The sequence below is a fragment of the Humulus lupulus genome, chromosome 5 (genome assembly GCF_963169125.1).
Source record: "Humulus lupulus chromosome 5, drHumLupu1.1, whole genome shotgun sequence".
Lineage (NCBI taxonomy): Eukaryota > Viridiplantae > Streptophyta > Magnoliopsida > Rosales > Cannabaceae > Humulus > Humulus lupulus.
Genome location: NC_084797.1, coordinates 153,336,433 through 153,359,163, shown reverse-complemented (window position 1 = coordinate 153,359,163; position 22,731 = coordinate 153,336,433). Strand labels below are relative to the sequence as shown.

Sequence of the window (22,731 nt, the reverse complement as noted above, 5' to 3'; positions counted from 1 at the left end):
AAGCCCCGAGTTCAAACTCTAATCGAGAGATTGAGTGAATGACCGAGTCAGGGATAGCCCTAAATAAATAAATAAAAAGAGAGTTTATATTTTTTTAGACTCTGTGTTTTTCTTCATATTTATTTGGACTCTGTGTTTTGACAAATTACTTTTTGGACCTTATGTTTTATAAAATTATTAAAATGGAACCCTAAACTCAATTTTGATAAAGAGAAAATTGAATATAACAACACAATTTTTAAGCAGAATGATTTTATTTTTTTCTGAAATGTTAGTTTGGTAAATTATTTATGATTTTAGTTGATAAAATATTGACCATAATTAAATTTAGAGTTTTATTTTAACCATTTTACGAAAAATAAGATGCAAAAAATAATTTAACAAATCAAAAATTACAAACGGATAATAGAAAAAAACACAAATACAACAAACAATAAACAAATACAACAAACAATAAACCCATAAAAAAAACCACAAAAGAGGACCCAATTAGATGGGAAGCAGGCGCCAATTTCAATCTTGGATAAGGTTCCCTTTCTGTCTCTCTCTCAACTCAAAAAGCTTGTGGCTCTCAAAGAAACTCCCTTTCTCTCTTCTTCAATACCCATATACCAGTCCCCTGTTGAGGGAGAGAGAGAGAGGGAGGAAGTGAAACGATTCAAATAGACCCCTTTAAAAATGGCTACTTTGCAAACTTCTCTTCTTTATAAGCCTCCTTTACTTTCTCCGGTTTCTTTTTCTTCTTCTTTATTGAAGCGTTTTCAGTTATATTCTTGTTCTGTTTCTTATTTCAATCAAAACCCAATTGCTCTTTCTCATTCTTTTCACTTTCCACCCCCGGAGTTTCGAAAGTTCGGATTTTCGCCCCGGACCTGGTCGGTTTCTTGCACATTGCAGCCGGAGAATACAAATTTGAGCCAAGAAGCGAGTGCCCGCGATTTGTCTTCAGTTTCCGAGATTGAAGAATCGAAGAGTTCGAGTTTAAATGAGGATGGTTCGATTTTAGAAACGAAAACTGAAGAAATTAGCGAAAGTTCGGGGGTGGAGGTGGAGAGCGAGGTTTCTGGATTGGGTTTGGAGAATGGGGAAGTGGGTTGGGGGGAAATTAGCGAGAAAGTGGCGGAAAGTGAGGGAATGTCTGAGATATTGGTGGAAAAAGAGGGAGAGAAGAGTCGGTTTCCATTAGTGGTGTTTTTGGTGGGGTTATGGGCTAGTGTAAGAAAGTGGTTTGAGAAGGTGATGGTGTGGGATTGGTTGAGTTGGTGGCCGTTTTGGCGGCAGGAGAAGCGGTTGGAGCGTTTGATTGCGGATGCAGATGCTAATCCCAAGGACCCGGCAAAGCAGAGTGCACTACTAGCTGAGCTCAACAAGCAGAGGTATAGCTAATGTGTATTATTCTCTTATCTTTGTTCTATAGTCAAGCAGAGGTTTGACAAAGCTGTAGTAGTAGGACACTATTTTTATTCGCAAAGGCAATCATTTGTTAAAACTAAACTATCTTTCCCCTATCTTTTCTTGCATTTGTTATTCTTTCTTTTCATTTCTCTATCTTTCTTCTATAGTCCCGAGTCTGTTATCAAACGGTTCGAACAAAGGGATCATGCTGTAGACAGTAGAGGAGTAGCGGAGTATCTTCGGGCTCTTGTGGTTACAAATGCTATTGCTGAATATCTTCCAGATGAGGAATCAGGAAAACCTTCCAGTCTTCCTTCATTGGTAATGGAGTGTCTTTTTTATTTATATTTCCTTTTCTTTAATCTAGCTGTTCCATTTTTTATTGCGCCTGTTATTTTATCTTCTTATCTTTACCCCTCTCTTTTTAAAAAAACATCAGTAATTTTCTTGATATCCACTGTAAGATGACATTTTCATTCCCATGCTTCCGCATTTGTGTTTTCTTAAATAGCATTGCGTGTTGTATTCACACATAATTCTGTCTTTTTGGTTTCAAATGTTCATATGTCACATGTTATTTATAGTCTTAAGATTGCGAGCCCTGCCTTATTTCCTCGTTTTGGTGGTGTTGTTGGTTCAAGATAACTAGTGTCATATACCATAGCAATTTAATTCAATGATACACAAATGGGAGTAATGCACTAGAATATGAAAATTCATCACGTGGAGCATAGAAGGTAGCTTTTATTTTTGTATATATCTGATGTAATAGTTAGTCATTGGATGCATAAAAGTTATGTTTGTGTCCTTTGAGCTTTGTCAGGCTTACAGAATTTTGGAAATTTTGTTCTTGTAACTTTTATTGATCATGATATTGGAAATCTGTTGGAATTCTATAAGACTGTAGAAGGTACATAGAATAGAGTTATTTTTCTTTATTTACTATATTTTTTTTACACTGGATCATTTCCTGATGCTTTGTGACACTTTGAGGGGAATTATTTTTAAAGAAATGTGAAATTCCACCAAGTGTTAGTATGTAGATGGCAACCATGGATGTGAGCTTATGTTATTTGAAGAATATGATTTTTTTAATAAGAAACAGAAACTTTATTAATGTTTAAATAAAGTTACAAGGCAATAGGGGATCATTCAGCTCTGATAGTTGTGTTTGTGTTCTTCTGCTACTTTACCAATCAATCTTATCAAAATTTTTATTCAAAACAGTTACATTTAGATGAAATCCCTTTAAGCATCTGGAAACCACCTATATATTCATTACATTGGATTTATGTTTGCTTGGCCATTCGCCTAAGGAAAATCTGTAAGAGAGTAGCTATTAACTCTTGAAGTTGGAATCATGGGTGTTTGCATTGTTACTTATGAATTTGATAGATTTTCACTGTCATTCTTCTTCTTCTTCTTTTTCAAGTTGGAATCACTGGTATTTTCATAAATTATGAGTTTGATAAGACCATACTATTATTGCAAGTGTATCTTTTCTGTATCTTTAATTTTTTTTTTGTGTATTGTTAAAATCTATGGATTCAAATATGCAATTTGAAGTCATAGTAGGGTTAAATTTAGGACTGATTTTGATATATAAAAGTGATTAAAGTTAGTTGGAAGATAATTAACAGTGAAGGTGTACCATAATATATTACAGGTTAACTATATCAATTCAAGAATGACCTTTTAGAATAATGAAGAATAACTGTCATCAAAACACTTCTTTATATAATAGAAAAAAATACTTCTATTGTCGTGTCTGTATTGGTTATTATATGTGTCACACCTTATAGTTTATCTAACTTTGATTGCTATGAAACTTGTGACACTTGTAAGTGAAAAAAATAGTTTACTAAATGCTTAGCTACTTTACAACACTACGTAGTCAATGAGGATTGTTCTAAAAGTCACAGAATTCATAATTTGCCTTGGGAGTAGTTTTTAGATTTAAAAAAATGTATATTTGCTCATTTATTTGTAACCTAAGTACACGCTGTTTTATTATCTTATTCTCTCTCTCTCTCTCTCTCTCTCTCTCTTTAAATAGAATAAATATAAGAAAGGTAAAAATATTGTTATCACTATATATTTAATACAAAGATTGTACTGAAATACTGATGTTTTGTGCGAACATTCAACTTGTAAACATGACATCAAAAAACCTTACTCAGTTTTGGAAGCATGTTAGGAAGACGGAATGTTGGCAATGATTTTGTTATGCTGTGTATTATTCTGCACTCTGTGGTCCTGTGATCTCAGGTACTTTGTTTCATGATCATCATTTGATGTTATTTGGCTAATTATTACTTATATATGCAGTTGCAAGAGTTGAAGCAGTGGGCTTCAGGCAATGTAGATGAGTCTTTTGTCAATCCTGGAATAAATGACAAGCAGCCCTTGCATGTAGTGATGGTAAAATTTGACCCACGAAGTGTGATTTTGGTGCCTTTAATTAATACAATAATATGATGGTGAACTTTGTTTCCCTTATGTATCACTATTGTCTCATTTGAATTGTTGCTTGGTCTCAGTTACCTTTTTATTTTCTGATTTCAATGTTTGTTGGTTTATTTGTTAGGTTGAACCGAAAGTCTCCAACAAATCACGTTTTGCCCAAGAGCTAATCTCAACAATTTTGTTCACTGTTGCTGTTGGATTAGTATGGTATGGGAATTTTGTTTCTGTAACTTCTTTTTCTTTTCCCCCACTCTCTCTCTCTCTCTCACACACACACACACTCGCGCACACACACACACTATGTGGTTAGTTCTACCCAGGGATCTTGAAGTTCTTTCTTTTATTGACTTCTGTTGATTGTCTTTAGGTTTATGGGTGCTGCTGCACTTCAGAAGTACATAGGGAGCTTAGGTGGTATAGGAACCTCAGGTGTTGGCTCCAGCTCCTCCTATGCTCCAAAAGAATTAAACAAGGAAATTATTCCAGAAAAGGTATTTGGATTATTAATTTTTATAACACTTATGGCATTTTGTATTCTCAAAACAGCTTAATTTGCTTGCTTTTTTTTTTAATAAAATATCTAAACTATTTGGCTTGTACTAAATTTGGTAGGGTTTGAGTTATGTGTTGTTCGATATTATGTCTTAAATTTAAATTGGGGGAGCATTGATCAACAAAAGAAGAGTATCTAATATATGAAATATATACTGCTGAAAGCTTAGCTGCTAATGTTGCATCACTTAACTGGAGCTAGTATTTTAAGAAGTGTGGGGTGAGTGTCCACCCAAGTATTGTATTTTTACTATTGAACAGTTAATCCTTCATAAAATTTACGCAACTATTTGTAACAGGAATTACCGAATCATTAAAAAATGTGGAGAACGATATTTGATAGTATTTGGTAAAGAGTATTGTGCATTCCTCCTCCACTCTTTCTTTGTTGCCATGGTCACTGCTCATCCTATCATCACATCTGCGTATGATTAATTCTAAGTAAATGATCACTTATGAGAGATGTTGAAGTCAAACGTGCTCCATAACCCTACTGGTTATGGGAAGAAAAATATTTCCTTTTCTGGTCAGAAGTATTGGAGCTTTAGAACAACACACAAGGTGTTCATGATGACCCTTTCCGGGGATGGAGGATCAGTTTGGATTTGTGAGAGGACTAGGTTAACGGGTTATGAGATTTCGTTAACTTTAGACACATCTTGGTGGCTGTTAGAAGAGGTGAAAAGGTTGATTGGCACTAAAGTCAATCTCAGGGTAAATCGGAGGACAACTTTCAGAAATAATTCCATAAGGGTGTTGTTGGATTGTTTTCAGAATGTTAGAGGAGTTTTTTTGAAGATTTCAGTCCTCAAAAACAGGGTTATTAATTCGATTATTATTCCGGAGGAGGATTTCACCAAGGGCTGGAAAGGGCTAGTGGAGGGTTTAAATCATTTGGTTAGGAAGAAAAAACTCTATTCTTAAGGGGATTTCGGAAGGAAGGTGGACAATTCGGTTTCTTGGGCTTCCATAGTTAAGAGGAATTCAAATCCGTGGTCCTTGGTAGAGAAGGAAGCGAAAGTTACAGGTGAAAAGAAGATGTTTGAGGAAGGCCAAGCGTTTGACTCTGGGAAAGAGTCAGTTTTTGATTGGCAATGTGCAGTTTTTATGTTTAGGAAGGATAGTCGGTCAGCTATTCAAGAGGGAGTGCATCGATGGTGGGGAAAAAAGTTAAGGGTCTCTAGATTTTCAGATGATAGAGTCATATTTTGGTATGCTAATGCGAGGGAGCAGGAGAGGTTGGTTTCTATTGGTTCGGTGACCATTCGGGGTCTTCCAACGATTACTTTTGTTAAATGGAGCTGGAAAAGTCAGATGATGGAGAGGAGAATTTCGTGTAACCATGAATGGATAGGTGTTGAAGGGATCCCTTTGAATTTATGGAATCATCATGTTTTCAAGGTCATTGGTTCTCTCTGTGGAGGGTTATTAGATATTGATAAAGACACTTTACAGGGGAAGAATTTGTTCTGTGCTCATCTTAAAATGGCTGGGGATGTTTCTGGATTTATTCCCAGCTTTATTTCCCTTCCGTACAATGGAGAAAGACTCTCTCTGCGACTGGTTGGTTGTCAGAAGGAAGCAGGGAAGGAGGCCAAGTGGGTCAGACAAGTCTGGATGAGGAAATTGCCCAGGGAGGAGGCGACTGGATCGAAAGTTTCAGGAGGGATTCAGGCGGAGGAGAAAGGGAATCTCGGTATCGAAAGGGAGATGTTTAGCAAGGGAGACGGTGGCAGTGAGGAGGGTGGCACGGTGGTCAGCGATGGTGAGAAGGCACCGGTTTCTGGGCATTTAATTGCTCCGGATTCTTCGGCAGGATTCTAGGGGCTGGTCAGCTCAACCTGTAACAGTTGCTTGCCATTAAAGAGAATTTTTAAGAGATTGATGGCAGATCTGTCTTTTAAAAATTTGGGATTGGCCAACACGTGTAAGGGCATAGAAAAGGTGGAGGATGTTATGTCTTACAAGTGGGAAATTGGGGATTATTTTATCTCTTTTTCTTTTGATATTTTGGGCTGGTATTTTATCTTTGCAAATGGGCCTTCCTCTTTTAGGGTGGATTTTAGCCCATGGGCTCTCTTCAATCCAACAGGAGCTTTTAAGGGCTTGGTCTGTGGTCATATGGGCTGTTCAAGTTTGACCTTTATGCTAAGTATTCTCAAGGGAGTTAAACCAAAAAAGCGTGACAGTTTTGTTCAAGGGAATATTGTTTTTTGGGATGACTCGGCTAGGAAGATCACCTCTTCGAAACGTAGTGTGTTGTTTGAGAATATAGAGGAGATTGATTCAGAAATTGATTCGGAGAGGGCTGGTTGGAAAGTTTATTTTCGTAAGAATTCCAAGCCTAGTGAAACAAACATGATTTTTTCAGAAGATCGGGGGGATGTCTGTTCCTGACCCAGGTTTGGAAGAGGAGAATTTTGTTTATCCAGTCATTGAAGAGCTTGATTCGGGCAGTTCGAAAGATGAAGATGTGGATGGGATCAGTGATGGTGAAAAGGTGGATGACGAGGAAAACGTGGTACAGGTGAGAAGCTTGTGGGATGACAAGTGTATTGCTGAAGGTTCCCTGTTTAGTACTGTAGATAGGGGCGAGTGCGATAATCAGTTGTTGGAGGGAGATACTAAGCAGGATGAGCAAGTTGATCCTGAGGCTATTGTGAGAAGAGAAGAAGATGGGGTTACAGAGTCTTCCAAGCTTCTCAATACCATGGTCTCTTTGGGTATTTCGGTGGTTACAAGAGATAAAGGGGAGAAGAATTTAGGTAGCTCTGTTAGTCTGTCTCAGAAGAGTTATCGTGAATTACGGAAGCTAAGCTTCAATGTTAATTATGAGAAAAAGAGGAAGAGAGGTGTGGGGTATAGTTATGACTTATGAAGATTCTGTCTTGGAATGTGAGGGGTTTTGGCAACAAAGAAAAACGTAAAGCAATTAAGGAATCAATTTGTAAAGTTAATCTAGATATAATCGTTCTACAAGAGGTAAAAAAGTCTTCAGTAGATAGAAGATTCATCGAGAGTATTTGGAGGTCAAGGTTTAGAGCATGGATTTTTCAGTAGGCATTAGGTCGTTCGGGAGGTACCCTAGTAGTTTGGGATACAAGGACTGTCTCTGTTATTGACTCCTTAGTTGGAGATTATTCAGTTTCTGTTTGTTTGGAGGCTAAAGGGAAGGCTCCTTGGTGGTTCTCTGGAGTGTATGGGCCTGTTGTGTATGGCAAAAGAGATAGTTTTTGGGATGAATTAGCAGGGCTGAGTGCTTTTTGTGGTGAAAATTGGTGTGTTGGGGGAGATTTTAATGTGGTCAGGCGTGTTGATGAGAAATGGAATAGCGAGACTAATACGAGGAGTATGAAGATGTTCGATGCTTTGATTAGAGAGTTAAAATTAGTGGATCCCAAACTTCAGAATGGCCGGTTCAATTGGTCGAATTATAGACATAAGCCTATTTGCTGTAGGTTGGATAGGTTCCTGTACACTCCCTCTTGGTCAGGAATGTATTCCTTTGTTCGGCAGGAAGTTTTGGTTAGGGTAGTGTCTAATCATAGTCCGGTGGTGTTAGATTCTTGCCCCCCGTATTGGGGGCCTCCCCCTTTCAGGTTTGATAACACCTGGTTGGATCATAAGGATTTCTCAAGTAATTTTCAGACTTGGTGGGCCTCGGCTAAGGTCCAAGGGTGGCCGGGTTTTCGGTTTATGTCGAAGCTAGCTTTCGTTCGAGATAAGATTAAGGGGTGGAGTCGAGAAATCTTTGGGAATAGGAAAATGCATAAACAGATGTTGGAAAGGAGATTATTCGCGTTGGACAGATTAGAGGGGGAAGAGGGGGGGGGGGGTGGCGTGGAATGAGAATCTTCATTTGGAATGTTCAAAGGTGAGGGAAGAATAGCAGCAGATTGTTTTTGAGGGAGAGCGAAGTGTTTGGTTTAAGGTGAAGTGTCAATGGGCAAAAGAGGGGGCGTGGAATGAGAATCTTCATTTGGAACGTTCAAAGGTGAGGGAAGAATGGCAGCAGATTGTTTTTGAGGAAGAGCGAAGTGTTTGGTTTAAGGTGAAGTGTCAATGGGCAAAAGAGGGGGATGCTAATTCCAAACTTTTCCATAGTATTCTCAGTGCTCGAAAAGCTAGAAACTACATTTCTAGGTTAGAGGAAGAGGATGGATCTATTTTGGAAAATGAGGCGGACATTGAGAAAGCTATTGTGGCTTTTTACTCTTTTTTGTACTCGGCAGTTTCCAGAATTTGGATTGGGGTGGAGGGGATCTATTGGTCTCCAATTCAGTCGGTCATGGCCTCTCTTATCAAGCGGCCTTTTTCAGAGGACGAAATTAGACAAACAGTTTTTGATTGTGATGGTTCTAAGGCCCCTGGAATGAGAATCTTCATTTGGAACGTTCAAAGGTGAGGGAAGAATGGCAGCAGATTGTTTTTGAGGAAGAGCGAAGTGTTTGGTTTAAGGTGAAGTGTCAATGGGCAAAAGAGGGGAATGCTAATTCCAAACTTTTCCATAGTATTCTCAGTGCTCGAAAGCTAGAAACTACATTTCTAGGTTAGAGGAAGAGGATGGATCTATTTTGGAAAATGAGGCAGACATTGAGAAAGCTATTGTGGCTTTTTACTCTTTTTTGTACTTTGCAGTTTCTAGAATTTGGATTGGGGTGGAGGGGATCTATTGGTCTCCAATTCAGTTGGTCATGGCCTCTCTTATCAAGCGGCCTTTTTCAGAGGACGAAATTAGACAAGTAGTTTTTGATTGTGATGGTTCTAAGGCCCCTGGGCCAGATGGATTTTCCATGGCAGTTTATCAGAACAATTGGGATGCTGTGAAAAATGACATCTTGGAAGTTTTTCAAGGATTTTTCAATGACGGAGTCATTCATGGGAGGACCAATGAAACTATATATGCCTTATTCCAAAGAAATTAAACAGTTGTCGGGTGAGGGATTTTAGGCCTATTAGTCTTGTCACTAGCCTCTACAAAATTATTTCAAAAGTGTGGGCTTATAGGCTTCGAGGAGTTCTTACAGACACTATTGCAGAGTCTCAAGGAGCCTTTGTGGAGGGTAGGCAGATTTTGGACACGGTTCTGATTGCTAACGAGGCGGTAGAGGAATACAGAAGCAGGGGCAGAAAATGGTGGGTGTTTAAAATTGATTTTACAAAAGCGTATGATTGTGTGGACTGGGGGTTCTTGGAGATGGTTTTGGATAAGAAAGGTTTTGGTGTAGTTTGGAGGAAATGGATGCGAGGGTGCTTGTCTTCCACGTCTTTCTCAGTCTTTTTAAATGGTCGCCCAAGGGGATGTTTCAAATGATCGAGGGGTCTTCGCCAAGGGGACTCCTTGTCCCCTTTCTTGTTTACTTTGGTGGTGGATGTTTTAGGTAGAATGATTGATAAGGCTAAAAGTGCCTAGACTTTTAGAGGCTTTGAAGTGGGGAAGGATAGAGTCGACGTCAGTCATCTTCAGTTTGCAGATGATATGATTTTTTTTGCTAACGATGAGGAGTCCTTGGATGTGCTTTTGGATATTTTAAAGGTCTTCAGCGTTGTGTCTGGATTATCTATTAATTTGAAGAAATGTCAGCTGTTGGGGATTAATCTGCCTAAGGAGTTAGTAGATCAGTAGGCTAGTGGGATTGGTTGTGAAGTGGGAGATTGGCCTATTCAGTATTTAGGCCTTCCTTTGGGGGCTTCTCCTCGCTCCAAAGTGTTTTGGGAACCTGTGATCTCTAAATGTGCTAAACGGTTGGATAGCTGGAAGAGCGCCTTTCTGTTGAGAGGTGGTAGGTTAACTCTTATTCAATCGGTTTTGTCTTCTCTCCCTATGTATTACTTGTCGCTTTTCCACATCCCTAAGAGTGTGGCAGGGGTTATTGAGAAAATGATGCGTGATTTTTTGTGGGAGGGTGCGGAACAGTCAGGTGCCGATCACTTGGTATCCGGGTTGGATGTTTGTAAGTCTCGGAATCAAGTGGTTTGGGAATTGGAAATTTGGTGTTGAGGAACAAGGCTTTTCTTATGAAATGGTTGTGGCGGTTTCCTTTGGAAAGTAGCTCATTGTGGCATAGGGTGGTTAAAAGTAGGTATGGTGCAGATGGTGGTCATTGGGATACAAATTTTGGGGGAAGATTGTCTGCTCGGGGTCCATGGAGAGATATCGCGAATTTGTATGAGGATTATAGGCGTCTGGTCAGATTTAAGGTGGGAAAGGGAGATAGGATTCGTTTTTGGGAGGATGTTTGGATTGGTGGTTCATCCTTGAAGTCGCAATTCCCTGACTTATTCAGGGTGTCCAAGGCCGAGAATTTATTGATCAAAGAACTTGCAGCAGTGGAGGGTGGTTGGAGTTCGAACAACATTAGTTGGGATTTGAGATTCAGAAGAAATTTATTTGATAGGGAGGTTCCTAGTTTGGTTGAGTTGTTGCAAGTGCTTCAGAATGTGGATCTTCCGTCAATTTTTGAGGATAAGAGGATCTGGATTCCTGACAATAGCGGTGTTTTCAATTGCAAGACAGCCTTTCATAGTTTGAGCTATGCTCATTTAGGCCCAGAGGTGTCTTGGGCTAAGAGGTTATGGAAGAGTGCCGTTCTTTCGAAAGTTAAAGTGTTTGGTTGGCTGCTATTCTTGGATAAGTTGAATGTCAACGATAATTTGCAAAGGAGAAGACCTTTTCAGTTGTTATTGCCCAATTGGTGTGTTTGCTGTAAGAATGAGGGTGAATCAGTGAGCCATTTATTCTTGGAGTGCTCTTTCTCCAGAGCTTTGTGGGGTAAAGTGTATAATGAGTTCGGGTTCTCTTGGAGTATGCCTTCATCGTGTTCTCAATTGTTTTTAAGTCAATTAGAGGGAGGAAAAAGGAAGGCCCGTTTATGGCAAAGTACTGTGTTGGGTACTTTTTGGGCAATTTGGCTGGAGAGAAATAGTAGGATTTTTGATAAGTCTTCCTATTCTGTGGACTCTCTGTGGGATAAAATTAGGTTCTGGGTTGCAACGTGGGTGTATAGATCGAAAGGTTTTGAGGGGGTTTATTTTTTGGATTTGTGTAGGGAGTGGGCGTTTTTGTGGCAATAAATTTTTTCTGTTTTTACCACGGTATTCCTCCGCCATAAGTGAGGGTTCTTAATGTTATTGAGTAGAGGTATCCTTTGACCTAAATCTCTTTTTTCAAAAAAAAAAAAAGATAGTATTTGGTAAAGAGTTGTCGTATGGCTTTGTAGTAGTTAGTTGGTGTTGAAAAATTCAGGAATTTTTTGTTTTCTGATTTCATAAGGATTAGACATCTGTTTGCAATTTAGATTTTGGCAGACTTATTCTCCTTGAACCTTTGTTGTAGTTTCTCATTTCTTATAAAAGAAAGTTTGAAATATTTTTTTTTTGTTATATAAATTTATATATATTAATTTTATTTAAACATATTGTCTGAAAGTGAAAAACATTGCATTGTTTTTTCCAGAATGTAAAAACATTTAAGGATGTTAAAGGTTGTGACGATGCAAAGCAAGAGCTTGAGGAGGTGGTGGAGTATCTTAAAAACCCAACAAAGTTTACTCGCCTTGGGGGCAAGTTGCCAAAGGTGCTGTCTGTCTGTCTTGTTTTATTTATTTCTATTTTAAAGTTTTTGTTTCTTCTTGTATTGCTTCATACTTTGTCCCATCTGAGCCTAACTAGTGCATAAATGTAGGAAATAATGTTTTTATTTTATTTATTTATTTACTATTATATGGTATCCCTTTTTAGAATGGGAAACCAAGCTGTATAAAATATTTAGTATTTATATTTAGCTAATTATAGGCTTATTTATTTCTTACTAGAATTTTTGTAATTATGTTAGGATATTTTGTATTCATTACCAAAAATACTCATTCTCTGTACAGTGCCTATTTAAAGGCATAACTGTCATTCAATCAAATATAGAAGTCTAATTTCCACATAGTATTAGTGCCATCCCTCTAAACCCAAAAATTTTGAATTTTTTCTCAGTCTTCTTTTCCTCATGGCTTCTCTACCTGATGCTATCCTTCCAAAACAAATGGCCCCCACTGTTTCCATCACCTCTGATGATACTTCAGTCGATTCTTCTATCATCAAAGCTCCCTCCGATGCCTCTCCCACATCATTTGATCATCAAAACTCCCTCCAAATCACTATCCATAATCTGAATAGCCAGAATTTTTTTCAATGGTCCCAATCTATGAAGATCTATCTCCGTGGTCATGGTCACTTGGGGTATCTCACTGGTGCTATCGCTACTCCTTGCTGCTACTGATCCTTCCTATGCCAAATGGGAATTTGAAAACTCCCTCGTCATGGCTTGGCTCATCAACTCCATGGAGGTTGATATTGGTAAGACCTATTTATTCCTTTCTACTGCTCGTGAGGTGTGGGAAACAGTTTAGGAGGCCTTCTCGGATTTGGACAATTCGGCTCAAGTCTTTGAACTCAAATCAAGCCTTCGAGACCAGCGACAAAATTCCCTTACGGTAACTCAATATTATGGTATCCTTTATAATCTTTGGCTAGAGATAGATCTTTTTTATGTTCTTGAATGGAAATGTTCTGATGATGCTTTTTTTTATAAAAAAAAAATGCTTGATCGAGACTTTTTGATTTTCTCCAAGGCCTGAACCGAGACCTTGATGAGGTGCGTGGTCGTCTCTTGGGGAAAAATCCTCTTCCCGCCATTCGAGAGGCTTTTGTTGAGGTTCGAAGGGAGGAGAGCAGGAAAGGAGTCATGGTGGCCTCCAATCGCTGCTGAAAATGACCAATCTGCTCTTGCTGCTCGACGCTCTAATGATGGTGATGACCTTCGCGGGAATCGTCGTGCACGCCCTTGGTATTCCTACTGCAATAAGGTTGGTCATACCAAGGAGAAGTGTTGGGTTATGCATGGTAAACTTGCTGATTGGAAGCCTTGTTCCTCAACTTGTTCCAATTTCGACAGCTAAGCCTTGATTGCTGCACCACCCAAGCCCTTTCCATTTACTCCAGCTCAGATTACTCAACTCCATCAACTTTTGAACATTGCTTTTGCATTTGATCCTTCATCCTCCTCCAATCCAGGTACTTCTGCTACCTTCAATGTTCAAAATTCTGCTTGGATTGTGGATTCAGGGGCCTCGGATCACATGACTGGCCAGTCCAATCAGTTCACCACTTACACACCTTGCCCTGGTACTTAGAAAATTAAAATTGCTGATGGTTCCCTCTCTTCTGTGGCTGGTAAAGGGTCTATTTAGTTATCACCTTCTTTTGTCCTTCGTGATGTTCTTCATGTTCCCAATTTATCTTGTAATCTTCTTTCTGTCATTAAAATTACCCATGATCAGCAGTGTTTCGCCTCTTTCTCACCACTTTATTGTACTTTTCAGGATATGTCCTCGAGAAAGACAATTGGGAATGCGAAGGTATATAGTGGGCTGTATTACTTAGATCTATTTCCTCATGCTCAAGTGAATAAAGCTTCTGTTTCTTGTTGTATTTCTTCTAGTGACAATGATATTATGCGGTGGCATTATAGGCTAGGCCACCCTAGTTTTTCATATTTAAAATATTTATTTCCTAAGTTGTTTCGAAATAAAAACTTGAGCTTATTTAAATGTGAAATTTGTCAATTTGCTAAGCGTACACATGTTTTTTTTCGCCCTATACCCTACAAATCAACACAACCTTTTACTCTTATTTATAGTGATATATGAGACCTTCTAGAATAACAAATACTACAAATACAAGATGGTTTATCACTTTTATTGATGATCACACACGTGTTGGGTGTTTCTCCTTAAAAATAAATCTGATGCTGCCATGACATTTAAAAACTTTCAGTCCATGATTAAAACCCAATGCAATGCAAATCTTCAGGTCTTACACAAAGATAATGGAACTGAATATTTTAACTCAATCTAGGGTGATTACCTTCTCTCTCATGGCATAGTTCACAAAAGTTCATGTGCAGGCACACCCCAACAAAATGAGATTGTTGAACGCAAAAATAGGCATCTATTGGAAATTGCTAGGGCCCTCATGTTTACAAATTCTGTCCCAAAAGAATTCTGGGGTGAGACTATCTTTACCGCCGTCTATCTCATCAATAGAATGCCATCTCGAGTGTTAACATATCACACTCCACTCTCTATGCTTCTTAAAACATATCCACATACACCACTTGTTTCTAATCTTCCCTTAAAAACGTTTGGATGTAACTCTTATGTTCATGTCCTTAGTCTAAATCATTCTAAGTTTGATCGCCGAGCCCTCAGGTGCATTTTTTTGGGCTACTCTTCTACCAAAAAAGGGTACAAGTGCTACCATCCCTCTACTCGTCGTATGTACGTCTCCTTAGACGTTACATTCAATGAAGAGCAGCCATTTTATCCCAACTCTTCACTTTAGGGGGGACGGTGAGTGACATTTCTAGTTGGGATACGTGTTTGCTTAAGGCTACTCCTGAAATTGCTATTCCTGAAATTTCAAAATTTACAAGCTCTTCTGAGCAACAATCTCAGCTGCCCAAAACTAAGGAGCTCTTAGTTTATTCTCGACGACAAAAAAATCATCAAGTAATACAGCCGACTACTACTCCAACGTCTCATGGGTCTGACTCACAGACTACTCCTGATGTAAGTAATCTTTCTCCTAACCCTATTTTACCTACTTATGTTCCTAATATTGAGTCTTACAGTATGGTGGAACTCGGATTTGAGTTACCAATTGCCAAAAGAAAGGGAGTTTGAAGTTGCACTCAACATCCAATGTCGAGATATGTCTGCCATAGTAGACTAACTCCACACTATAAAGCTTTTCTAGCAAAAGTCAACCAAGTGGTGGTTCCCAAGAATATTACCGAGGCTCTCTCACAGAAGGAATGGAAGAAGGCAGTGTATGCAGAAATTGAGGCACTGGAAGCCAACACTACATGGACAATAATCAATAGGCCTAGAAATAAAGATGTGGTGGGCAGTAAGTGGGTGTTTACAGCTAAACACAAGGCTGATGGAACAATAGACCGATACAAAGCAAGACTAGTTGCAAAAGGGTTCACTCAGACATATGGTGTAGACTACAATGAGACATTTGCTCTTGTCGCCAAATTAAACATAGTAAGGGTTCTCCTATCAATTGCTGCCAATCTTGATTGACCCTTACAACAACTAGACATAAAAAATGCTTTCCTGAATGGACATTTGGAAGAAGTGTTCATGAAATTTTTTCCAGGGTTTGAAGGAAGATATGGAACAAAGAGTGTCTGTCATCTGAAAAAATCCCTCTATGGCCTAAACAATTCCCAAGGGCGTGGTTTGAAAGATTTAATCAGGTGATAAGAAAGCATGGATATAAACAGGCTTAGTCGGATCACACCTTGTTCTTCAAACACTCACAAGAGGGTAAGGTTACTATCCTCATCGTCTATGTTGATGACATGATAATAACAAGCGATAATTGTAGCGAACAAGAAAGACTGAAAGGTGTGCTAGCCCAAGTGTTTGAAGTAAAAGATCTTGGACCGATGAAGTACTTTCTTGGAATGGAGGTTGCAAGAACGAAACAAGATATTTCAGTATCTCAGAGAAAATATATTCTGGATCTTCTCAAAGAAACTAGAATGAGTGGCTGTAAATTAGTGGCGACACCGATTGAACCGAAAGGCAAGTACAAACAGGTGACAAAAGAAAACACAGTTGACAAAGGGATGTATCAACAATTAGTTGGAAAACTGATCTATTTATCTCACACGAGACCTGACATTGTGTTTGCTGTGAGCTTAGTCAGTCAATATATGCACAATCCTTTAGAAGAACACTCGGAAGCTGTGTACAGAATCCTGCGCTATTTGAAGAAAACACTAGGGATTGGATTATTGTTCAATAAGAACGAAGAAAGAGGTGTTGAGGCCTTCACAGATGCGGATTTGGCATGATCAATTGAGGATAGAAGGTCAACTATTGGGTATTGTACTAAAGTTTGGGGAACTTAGTGACTTGGAGAAGTAAGAAGCAACTGGTAGTAGCTCGAAGTAGTGCCGAAGCAAAACTTAGAGCTCTCGCTCAGGGAGTATGTGAACTGATTTGGATCAAGCGCATACTTGAAGGGTTAAAACTCCAAAGAACTGAGCCTCTGAAGCTGTATAGTGACAGCAAATCAGCAATCAGCATAGCACATAATCTTGTTCATCACGACAGATGCAAGCATGTAGAAGTGGACATGCATTTTATTAAAGAAAAAATCGATGGAAGAGAATTATGTGTTATTTACAGCAAGCAACAACAGGCAGATATACTCACTAAGGGATTATCTAAAGAAAATTTTAATGAGTTAGTTTGCAAGCTTGGCATGTAGAATCTCAATGCACCAGCTTGAGGGAGGGTGTAGGAAATAATGTTTTATTATTATTATATGGTATCCTTTTTAGAATGGGAAACCAAGCTGTATACAATATTTAGTATCTATATTTAGCTAATTATAGGCTGATTTATTTCTTACTAAAATTTCTGTAATTATGTTAGGATATGTTGTATTCATTACCAAAAATACACATTCTCTGTACAGTGCCTATTTAAAGACATAACTCATAGAAGTCTAATTTCCACAATAAATTTCAGGGAATTCTTTTAACAGGAGCACCAGGAACTGGAAAGACTCTACTTGCCAAGGTAAGTTCTCCAACTTTCTTATTTTCCTTTTACTTCAGGCATTGTATTTGAACTCAAGTCTTTTCGTGCTTCTTATCGTCAGATTTTATTGCAAATTATATCTAGTGAGTAAAATTAGAGTTTACTCTGATATTGGTTTTATTTATGTTGGATTTTGAAGGCAATTGCTGGAGAAGCTGGAGTGCCTTTTTTCTATAGGGCAGGGTCTGAATTTGAGGAAATGTGAGTCAAAATTTTAAATTTAAGAAATAAAAACGTTATATTTAAGGTAGTACTACATCTTTTGAAACCCGTGATCTTGCATTTCCAATGGAATAAACAGCTTCAAATTTTGCTCTGATTTGTGGATTGATAGTACAAAATTATAGTTTTGTTGGTTGTTACAGTAGATTCATAAAATTTAGATATTCTTTTGCGCCATTTTGTAGTGACATCACTTTAATTGTCCTCAGTCATAATGATTTATGCTTGTACAAATTTCAAATCACTGTTCATGTTTTATCTAAATACAATAAGAATAGGTTCCATTAAAGAATCTGTTGTGATTACCTAGAACTGAAGCTAGTGACACCGTCGACACAACTCTCTTTGAAATTTCCGATTTATTTTGTCAATTTTTTACACAATTAATTTATCGGATCTGTTTGGTATTTTGTGCTATAATGGTTCTGGAAACTGCTCAAGTGATAATGCTCTACTGTTGCTATTATCACAGGTTTGTAGGAGTTGGTGCTAGGCGTGTGAGATCCTTATTCCAAGCAGCAAAGAAAAAGGTTTGTTGTTTATTACACAACATTTGGTGGAAAAGTGTTGAACGCTACACCATTTCATTTTTATGTTTTTTCTGGCAGGTGGATATGATATATAAAAAAGCTGTTAAGAAATATAATTTTAACATGCAATTTTAAATAGTGATACCATATCCATTTGTTCGTACCTTTTTGTTTTTCCTTTTGAATGTTGACTGCTCTAATATTTAGGCACACTAGACAAACTTTTCAAATTAGGTGAGCAGAGATTTTTTTTTTTACAAAACAAAAGAACTTGTATTATTAATTATCAGAAATAATACAAAATTGAGAGAGTGAAAACCACTCCAAAGGGAACAATAAAAACAAAAATGACATAACACACTTCCAATTCCTAATAAGATCTGAAAATAAAATATATTAAATTCTTTTCCATTGAACAAGCATACAGCAACCCAAAGCCTAATTTTCTCCCACAACAGCTCCCCAGATTCTTCTTTATCATCAAATATACTTTTGTTTCTATGTTAATGGGTTCAAAGAGATTCATTTCTCTGTTTTATTAAGATATTGGAATGTCATTTTGTAATATGTTTTATGTTTTTCTTTATTGTCTCTTGTTTGTTTTCATTGTTTCTGTATCGCCATTGATATGTTGGTGATACCTATGGTTTTTCCGCTACCTTGTATTTTTCTTCTAAATTAATACAAGACAGTTTTGTTTCAATATATATATATATATATATATATACTTCTGTTTCTCTCCAGCCACAGTGCCCACCGCACTGCCATGACAACCACCCTCCAACAGAGACAATTTATTAGGGAACTCCAATTCAGTTTTAAGGAAAATCTTCATCATTCAACTACAAAGACTAAATGAATAAAGGGAACAATTACGAGGGGTAATCATAGTTCTACAGACTACTATAGAAGTTGGCTTGCACTAGATAAATGTGCTATGGCAATGATTACTAGAAGAGATGAAGTACAAGTTCAGATCAAATTATGTAGAAAACCAGCTATATATGGCATGCATGTATTTGATGTTACTTATATGTAGTTGATTTCTATAACTGACTTTGACACTTATGGAAGGTATATATTTCCATGTTTGGTAGGCACCTTGCATCATATTCATTGATGAAATAGATGCTGTTGGTTCTACACGGAAACAATGGGAAGGACATACAAAGAAAACTTTGCATCAACTTCTTGTGGAAATGGATGGTTTCGAGCAGAATGAGGTATTTTAACATTGTGATATATATATATATATATATATTTGTCATGGAAAACATTTTGTTATTTTAATGGTTTATTTTGAAGTTTAGTTTCTTTCTAACTCTTTTTAAATCCTTCTACAGGGAATAATTTTAATGGCTGCAACAAACTTGCCTGATATTCTTGATCCAGCATTAACAAGGCCTGGTAGATTTGACAGGCATGTAAGTTGTTTTCTCCTGCGTAACTAATTTCGATGTTTAACTTTCTTATTTGATTATTTATAGTATTTTGATTATGTAGAAATAAGAGACTGGTATAGACTCTGGTTGAGGTTTATGTTGACTTCATGCTACAAATACTTTATGATTTAAAGTAGAACATTTTATGGTTGAAAAACTGTAAAAGCTGGTTTCACCATACATTTTGCTTGCAGTAATTTCTTTTTGTCAAAGTTCCAATTCCAAATTTGTTTTCATTATGAAACACTTGCAATACTGAAAGATGCATCTGGTCTTTCCCTAAGAAAATTACTTTGCTGGGAACTTACTCTTTCATGTTTTTCCCGATTGTTATTTTAATAAATTTTTAGCTCACGACTTTGCTTAAAGGACATATTCAATTATTCTTCGGTTTGTAACTTAGGTTAAAGTACATAATTAGCTTTTATTTTGATTATAATTTATGCCACCATTTATTCTCTTTGCAGGCTATATCTACTGTTATTATTTGCAGATTCTCTAAATTGTCAACACCAGTTTGCTAATAATGAATCTTTTCACAGTTTCTGCTTCCTTTTTACCCCATCTGTTTTTTCATCAGACTGTTAAAGTTTTTTATGCTAAATAGAGTGATCTGATAACAAACAATTTGTTAGATTGTTGTTCCAAATCCCGATGTTCGAGGTCGTCAAGAGATATTGGAGCTTTATCTACAGGATAAACCATTGGCTGAAGACATAGATGTTAAAGCAATTGCTCGTGGTACACCAGGATTTAATGGGGCTGGTCAGTTTGATTTTACTTTATTAGAATAATGTTCCTTTCATGAAATGAGGATTTCTTTCTTATTTTTTTAAGAGTTGATTGGATTTTCTGACATGTTTTTCTAACTCCTTTTATTCACTATAAGATCTTGCAAACTTGGTGAACATTGCTGCCATTAAAGCGGCTGTTGAAGGTGCTGACAAGCTGACTGCTTCACAGTTGGAGTTTGCAAAGGACAGGATAATAATGGGTACAGAGCGGAAAACAATGTTTTTATCTGAAGAGGGAAAGAAGGTATGCATTTCTTCATGAAGCTTTCTAGAAGGGGATACGAACGTTTGGATCATTTAATTCAAGTTTGCTATCTACTATTTTATTTATTACATTTTACGAGAAACAGAACATTTATTATTGTATAAAGGAAATCTACAAGAGAGAGGAAAGTAAGGTATCCTTTTATGGAAGCAAAAAATACAAATTAAAGCCAAACGGAGCATAAATGAAACTAGAGTAATACTTCTAACACTGTTTTTCCAGCCAAGAGTAATTAAGGAACGCAGAGAACTCCTAAATTCCTTGCACTAAATCCCATAGTGAAGTGAAGCTAGAAACTTAACACTTTCTCACAAAGAAGCCATATTAATTCTTTTTTATTAGATATGGTTATTTCTTTCCTGTCAAATGACCCATAAAGCTGCCATCACTACACAGTTTTAGATGATGGATGTCATCTTGGACTTGCCAAAAAGCAAAAGTATTGTCTGCTTTGTGCATTACACGCTAGAGGGAAATAGAATAAGTTTGGTTTCTACTATAACAATACATATTCTTTTCGCTTTGACTTGGCCCTGTACTTTGAATAAGAACAAATCAAGGTTTTTTTAGGTATACAACTTGCATATAGAACGATATTGCAGTTTGGTTCTTTATTACTGGTCATCCAGATTATTCTTTGTAGACTTGTACAGAGTTCAAGTTACACCATTTATTTATTTTTTATTACTATTATTATTTTCATTTTGCATAATAAAAAGAGACTCACTTATGTGTGTCTGCTCTACGAATGCAAAGACAACTATTACTTAAAAACTATTTTGATATGAAATTGTATCACAATTTGCTGACATAACTATACATCTTTCAGCTTACGGCATATCATGAAAGTGGGCATGCAATTGTTGCTTTCAGCACTGAGGGTGCACATCCAATTCACAAGGCTACAATCATGCCTCGTGGGTCTGCTTTAGGTATGGTTACTCAGCTCCCATCTGGTGATGAGACGTCAATTAGCAAGAAGCAGTTACTGGCCCGTCTTGATGTCTGCATGGGAGGAAGAGTTGCGGAGGAACTTATTTTTGGTCGGGACCACGTAACAACTGGTGCAAGCAGTGATCTACACACAGCCACAGAGCTTGCCCATTATATGGTATTTCCTTAATCTTATCGCATTGTTGAACTGGCAGAGGCTGTGCCATATCCATTTCCATATTTAGTTAGAATAATCTTGGTTACTGAGGATATTGTTTCTCTAATTCAATAATATTTTCCTTTTTGGGAATACTGATCACTAATGATGTTTACATCTTCCTTTTTAAGGTATCGAATTGCGGGATGAGCGATACTATTGGACCAATTCATATAAAAGAACGACCGAGTTCAGATATGCAATCACGTATTGATGCCGAAGTAGGCTTTTGGTATTTGTGGGCTTTTTTGCTTTTGATGTGTATAAAATATGTTGAGTACTTAATGTTTTTATGGACAATGCAGGTGATGAAACTGTTAAGAGAAGCGTATGATCGTGTAAAAGTCCTTTTAAAGAAGGTTTGTTCCTGATGTTTCCACTGCTCATATCTTGAAAAAAGCTTTCAACAAGCTTATTGATTATGACTAGGTTCTGATACTAGCTATCGTAGTAAATGTTTTTTTTTTCATCTTTCACTATGAAATGTTAATGTCTTGTGTGATATTTTCTCAGCATGAAAAGGCATTACATGCACTGGCAATTGCACTGCTAGAGTACGAGACTCTTAGCGCAGATGAAATTAAGCGCATCCTTCTTCCTTATCGGGAAGGACAGTTGCCCGAACAACAACAGGAAGAGCAACAAGAAGAAGGGGATCTTGTATTGGTTTGAACATCATCATCATCATCTTCTGTGTCTTTAGTTTAGTCTGAGCAATGGGGAAGTTATGTACAGTACAGTGTATCTAAAGCATTTCAGTTTATTAATTTAATCCTTATGATTTCTTTGAATCAATAGCTTCCTCGCTTGGCCAGATCCCATCAAGTTTCCCTTTGTACTATATAGGAAGTCTATTAATACCCTCAACTTGATTGAATAGAACACTCAAGTCATCTAATACAGCGGGTCTTTCAGGACTTTATCTGATTTGAAAAATGTGTATTTCTTTGACTTTAACCCCATTTTTTGGGTAAATTTGTTATAAGTGCAATATTAGAATTCATTATTTGATTGGCCAATCAAGAAGTAAACACAAAATTCACAAAACTCTCTCCATGTAATTAGAATTCATCACAAAACTCTCTCTCCATTTTATTAGAATTCATCATGAAACTCTCTCTCTTACTCTCTCTATATATAAATATTGCTCGTGTAATATCCTAAAATTTAGTAAATATTTATGTTGTAATTATTTATAAATTTTGATTGGAACATATAATTAATTTTAAATTTTCAATGATTTT

The 22,731-nt window shown here is 37.2% G+C and overlaps 1 protein-coding gene across 2 annotated transcripts; it reads left to right on the top strand.

The window, feature by feature from the left end:
* Window positions 1-494: 494 nt before the first annotated feature.
* Window positions 495-22,493, top strand: LOC133777764 (ATP-dependent zinc metalloprotease FTSH 11, chloroplastic/mitochondrial). Of its 2 annotated transcripts, XM_062217497.1 has the most exons (18): window positions 495-1,376; window positions 1,563-1,716; window positions 3,724-3,816; window positions 3,983-4,068; window positions 4,229-4,352; window positions 11,870-11,989; window positions 13,785-13,820; window positions 17,013-17,063; window positions 17,224-17,285; window positions 17,779-17,836; window positions 18,934-19,059; window positions 19,180-19,260; window positions 19,914-20,043; window positions 20,168-20,316; window positions 21,167-21,448; window positions 21,619-21,708; window positions 21,793-21,846; window positions 22,001-22,493. In XM_062217497.1, exons 1-18 carry the CDS (start codon window positions 679-681, stop codon window positions 22,157-22,159), a joined length of 2,553 nt encoding a protein of 850 aa, XP_062073481.1. In that variant the 5' UTR covers window positions 495-678; the 3' UTR covers window positions 22,160-22,493. The 2 variants fall into 2 exon arrangements, with proteins under 2 accessions (XP_062073481.1, XP_062073482.1); XM_062217498.1 differs by lacking the exon at window positions 13,785-13,820 and having other exon boundaries at window positions 496-1,376.
* The last annotated feature ends 238 nt before the right edge of the window (window positions 22,494-22,731 follow it).

Bases quoted from the DNA above. Each gene is read 5' to 3' on its own strand.
- LOC133777764 (XM_062217497.1), top strand. From the start codon at position 679: ATGGCTACTTTGCAAACTTCTCTTCTTTATAAGCCTCCTTTACTTTCT. The intron at 19,261-19,913 runs GTAAGTTGTTTT...ACAATTTGTTAG, and splicing joins CTGGTAGATTTGACAGGCAT to ATTGTTGTTCCAAATCCCGA. The intron at 20,317-21,166 runs GTATGCATTTCT...TACATCTTTCAG, and splicing joins TATCTGAAGAGGGAAAGAAG to CTTACGGCATATCATGAAAG.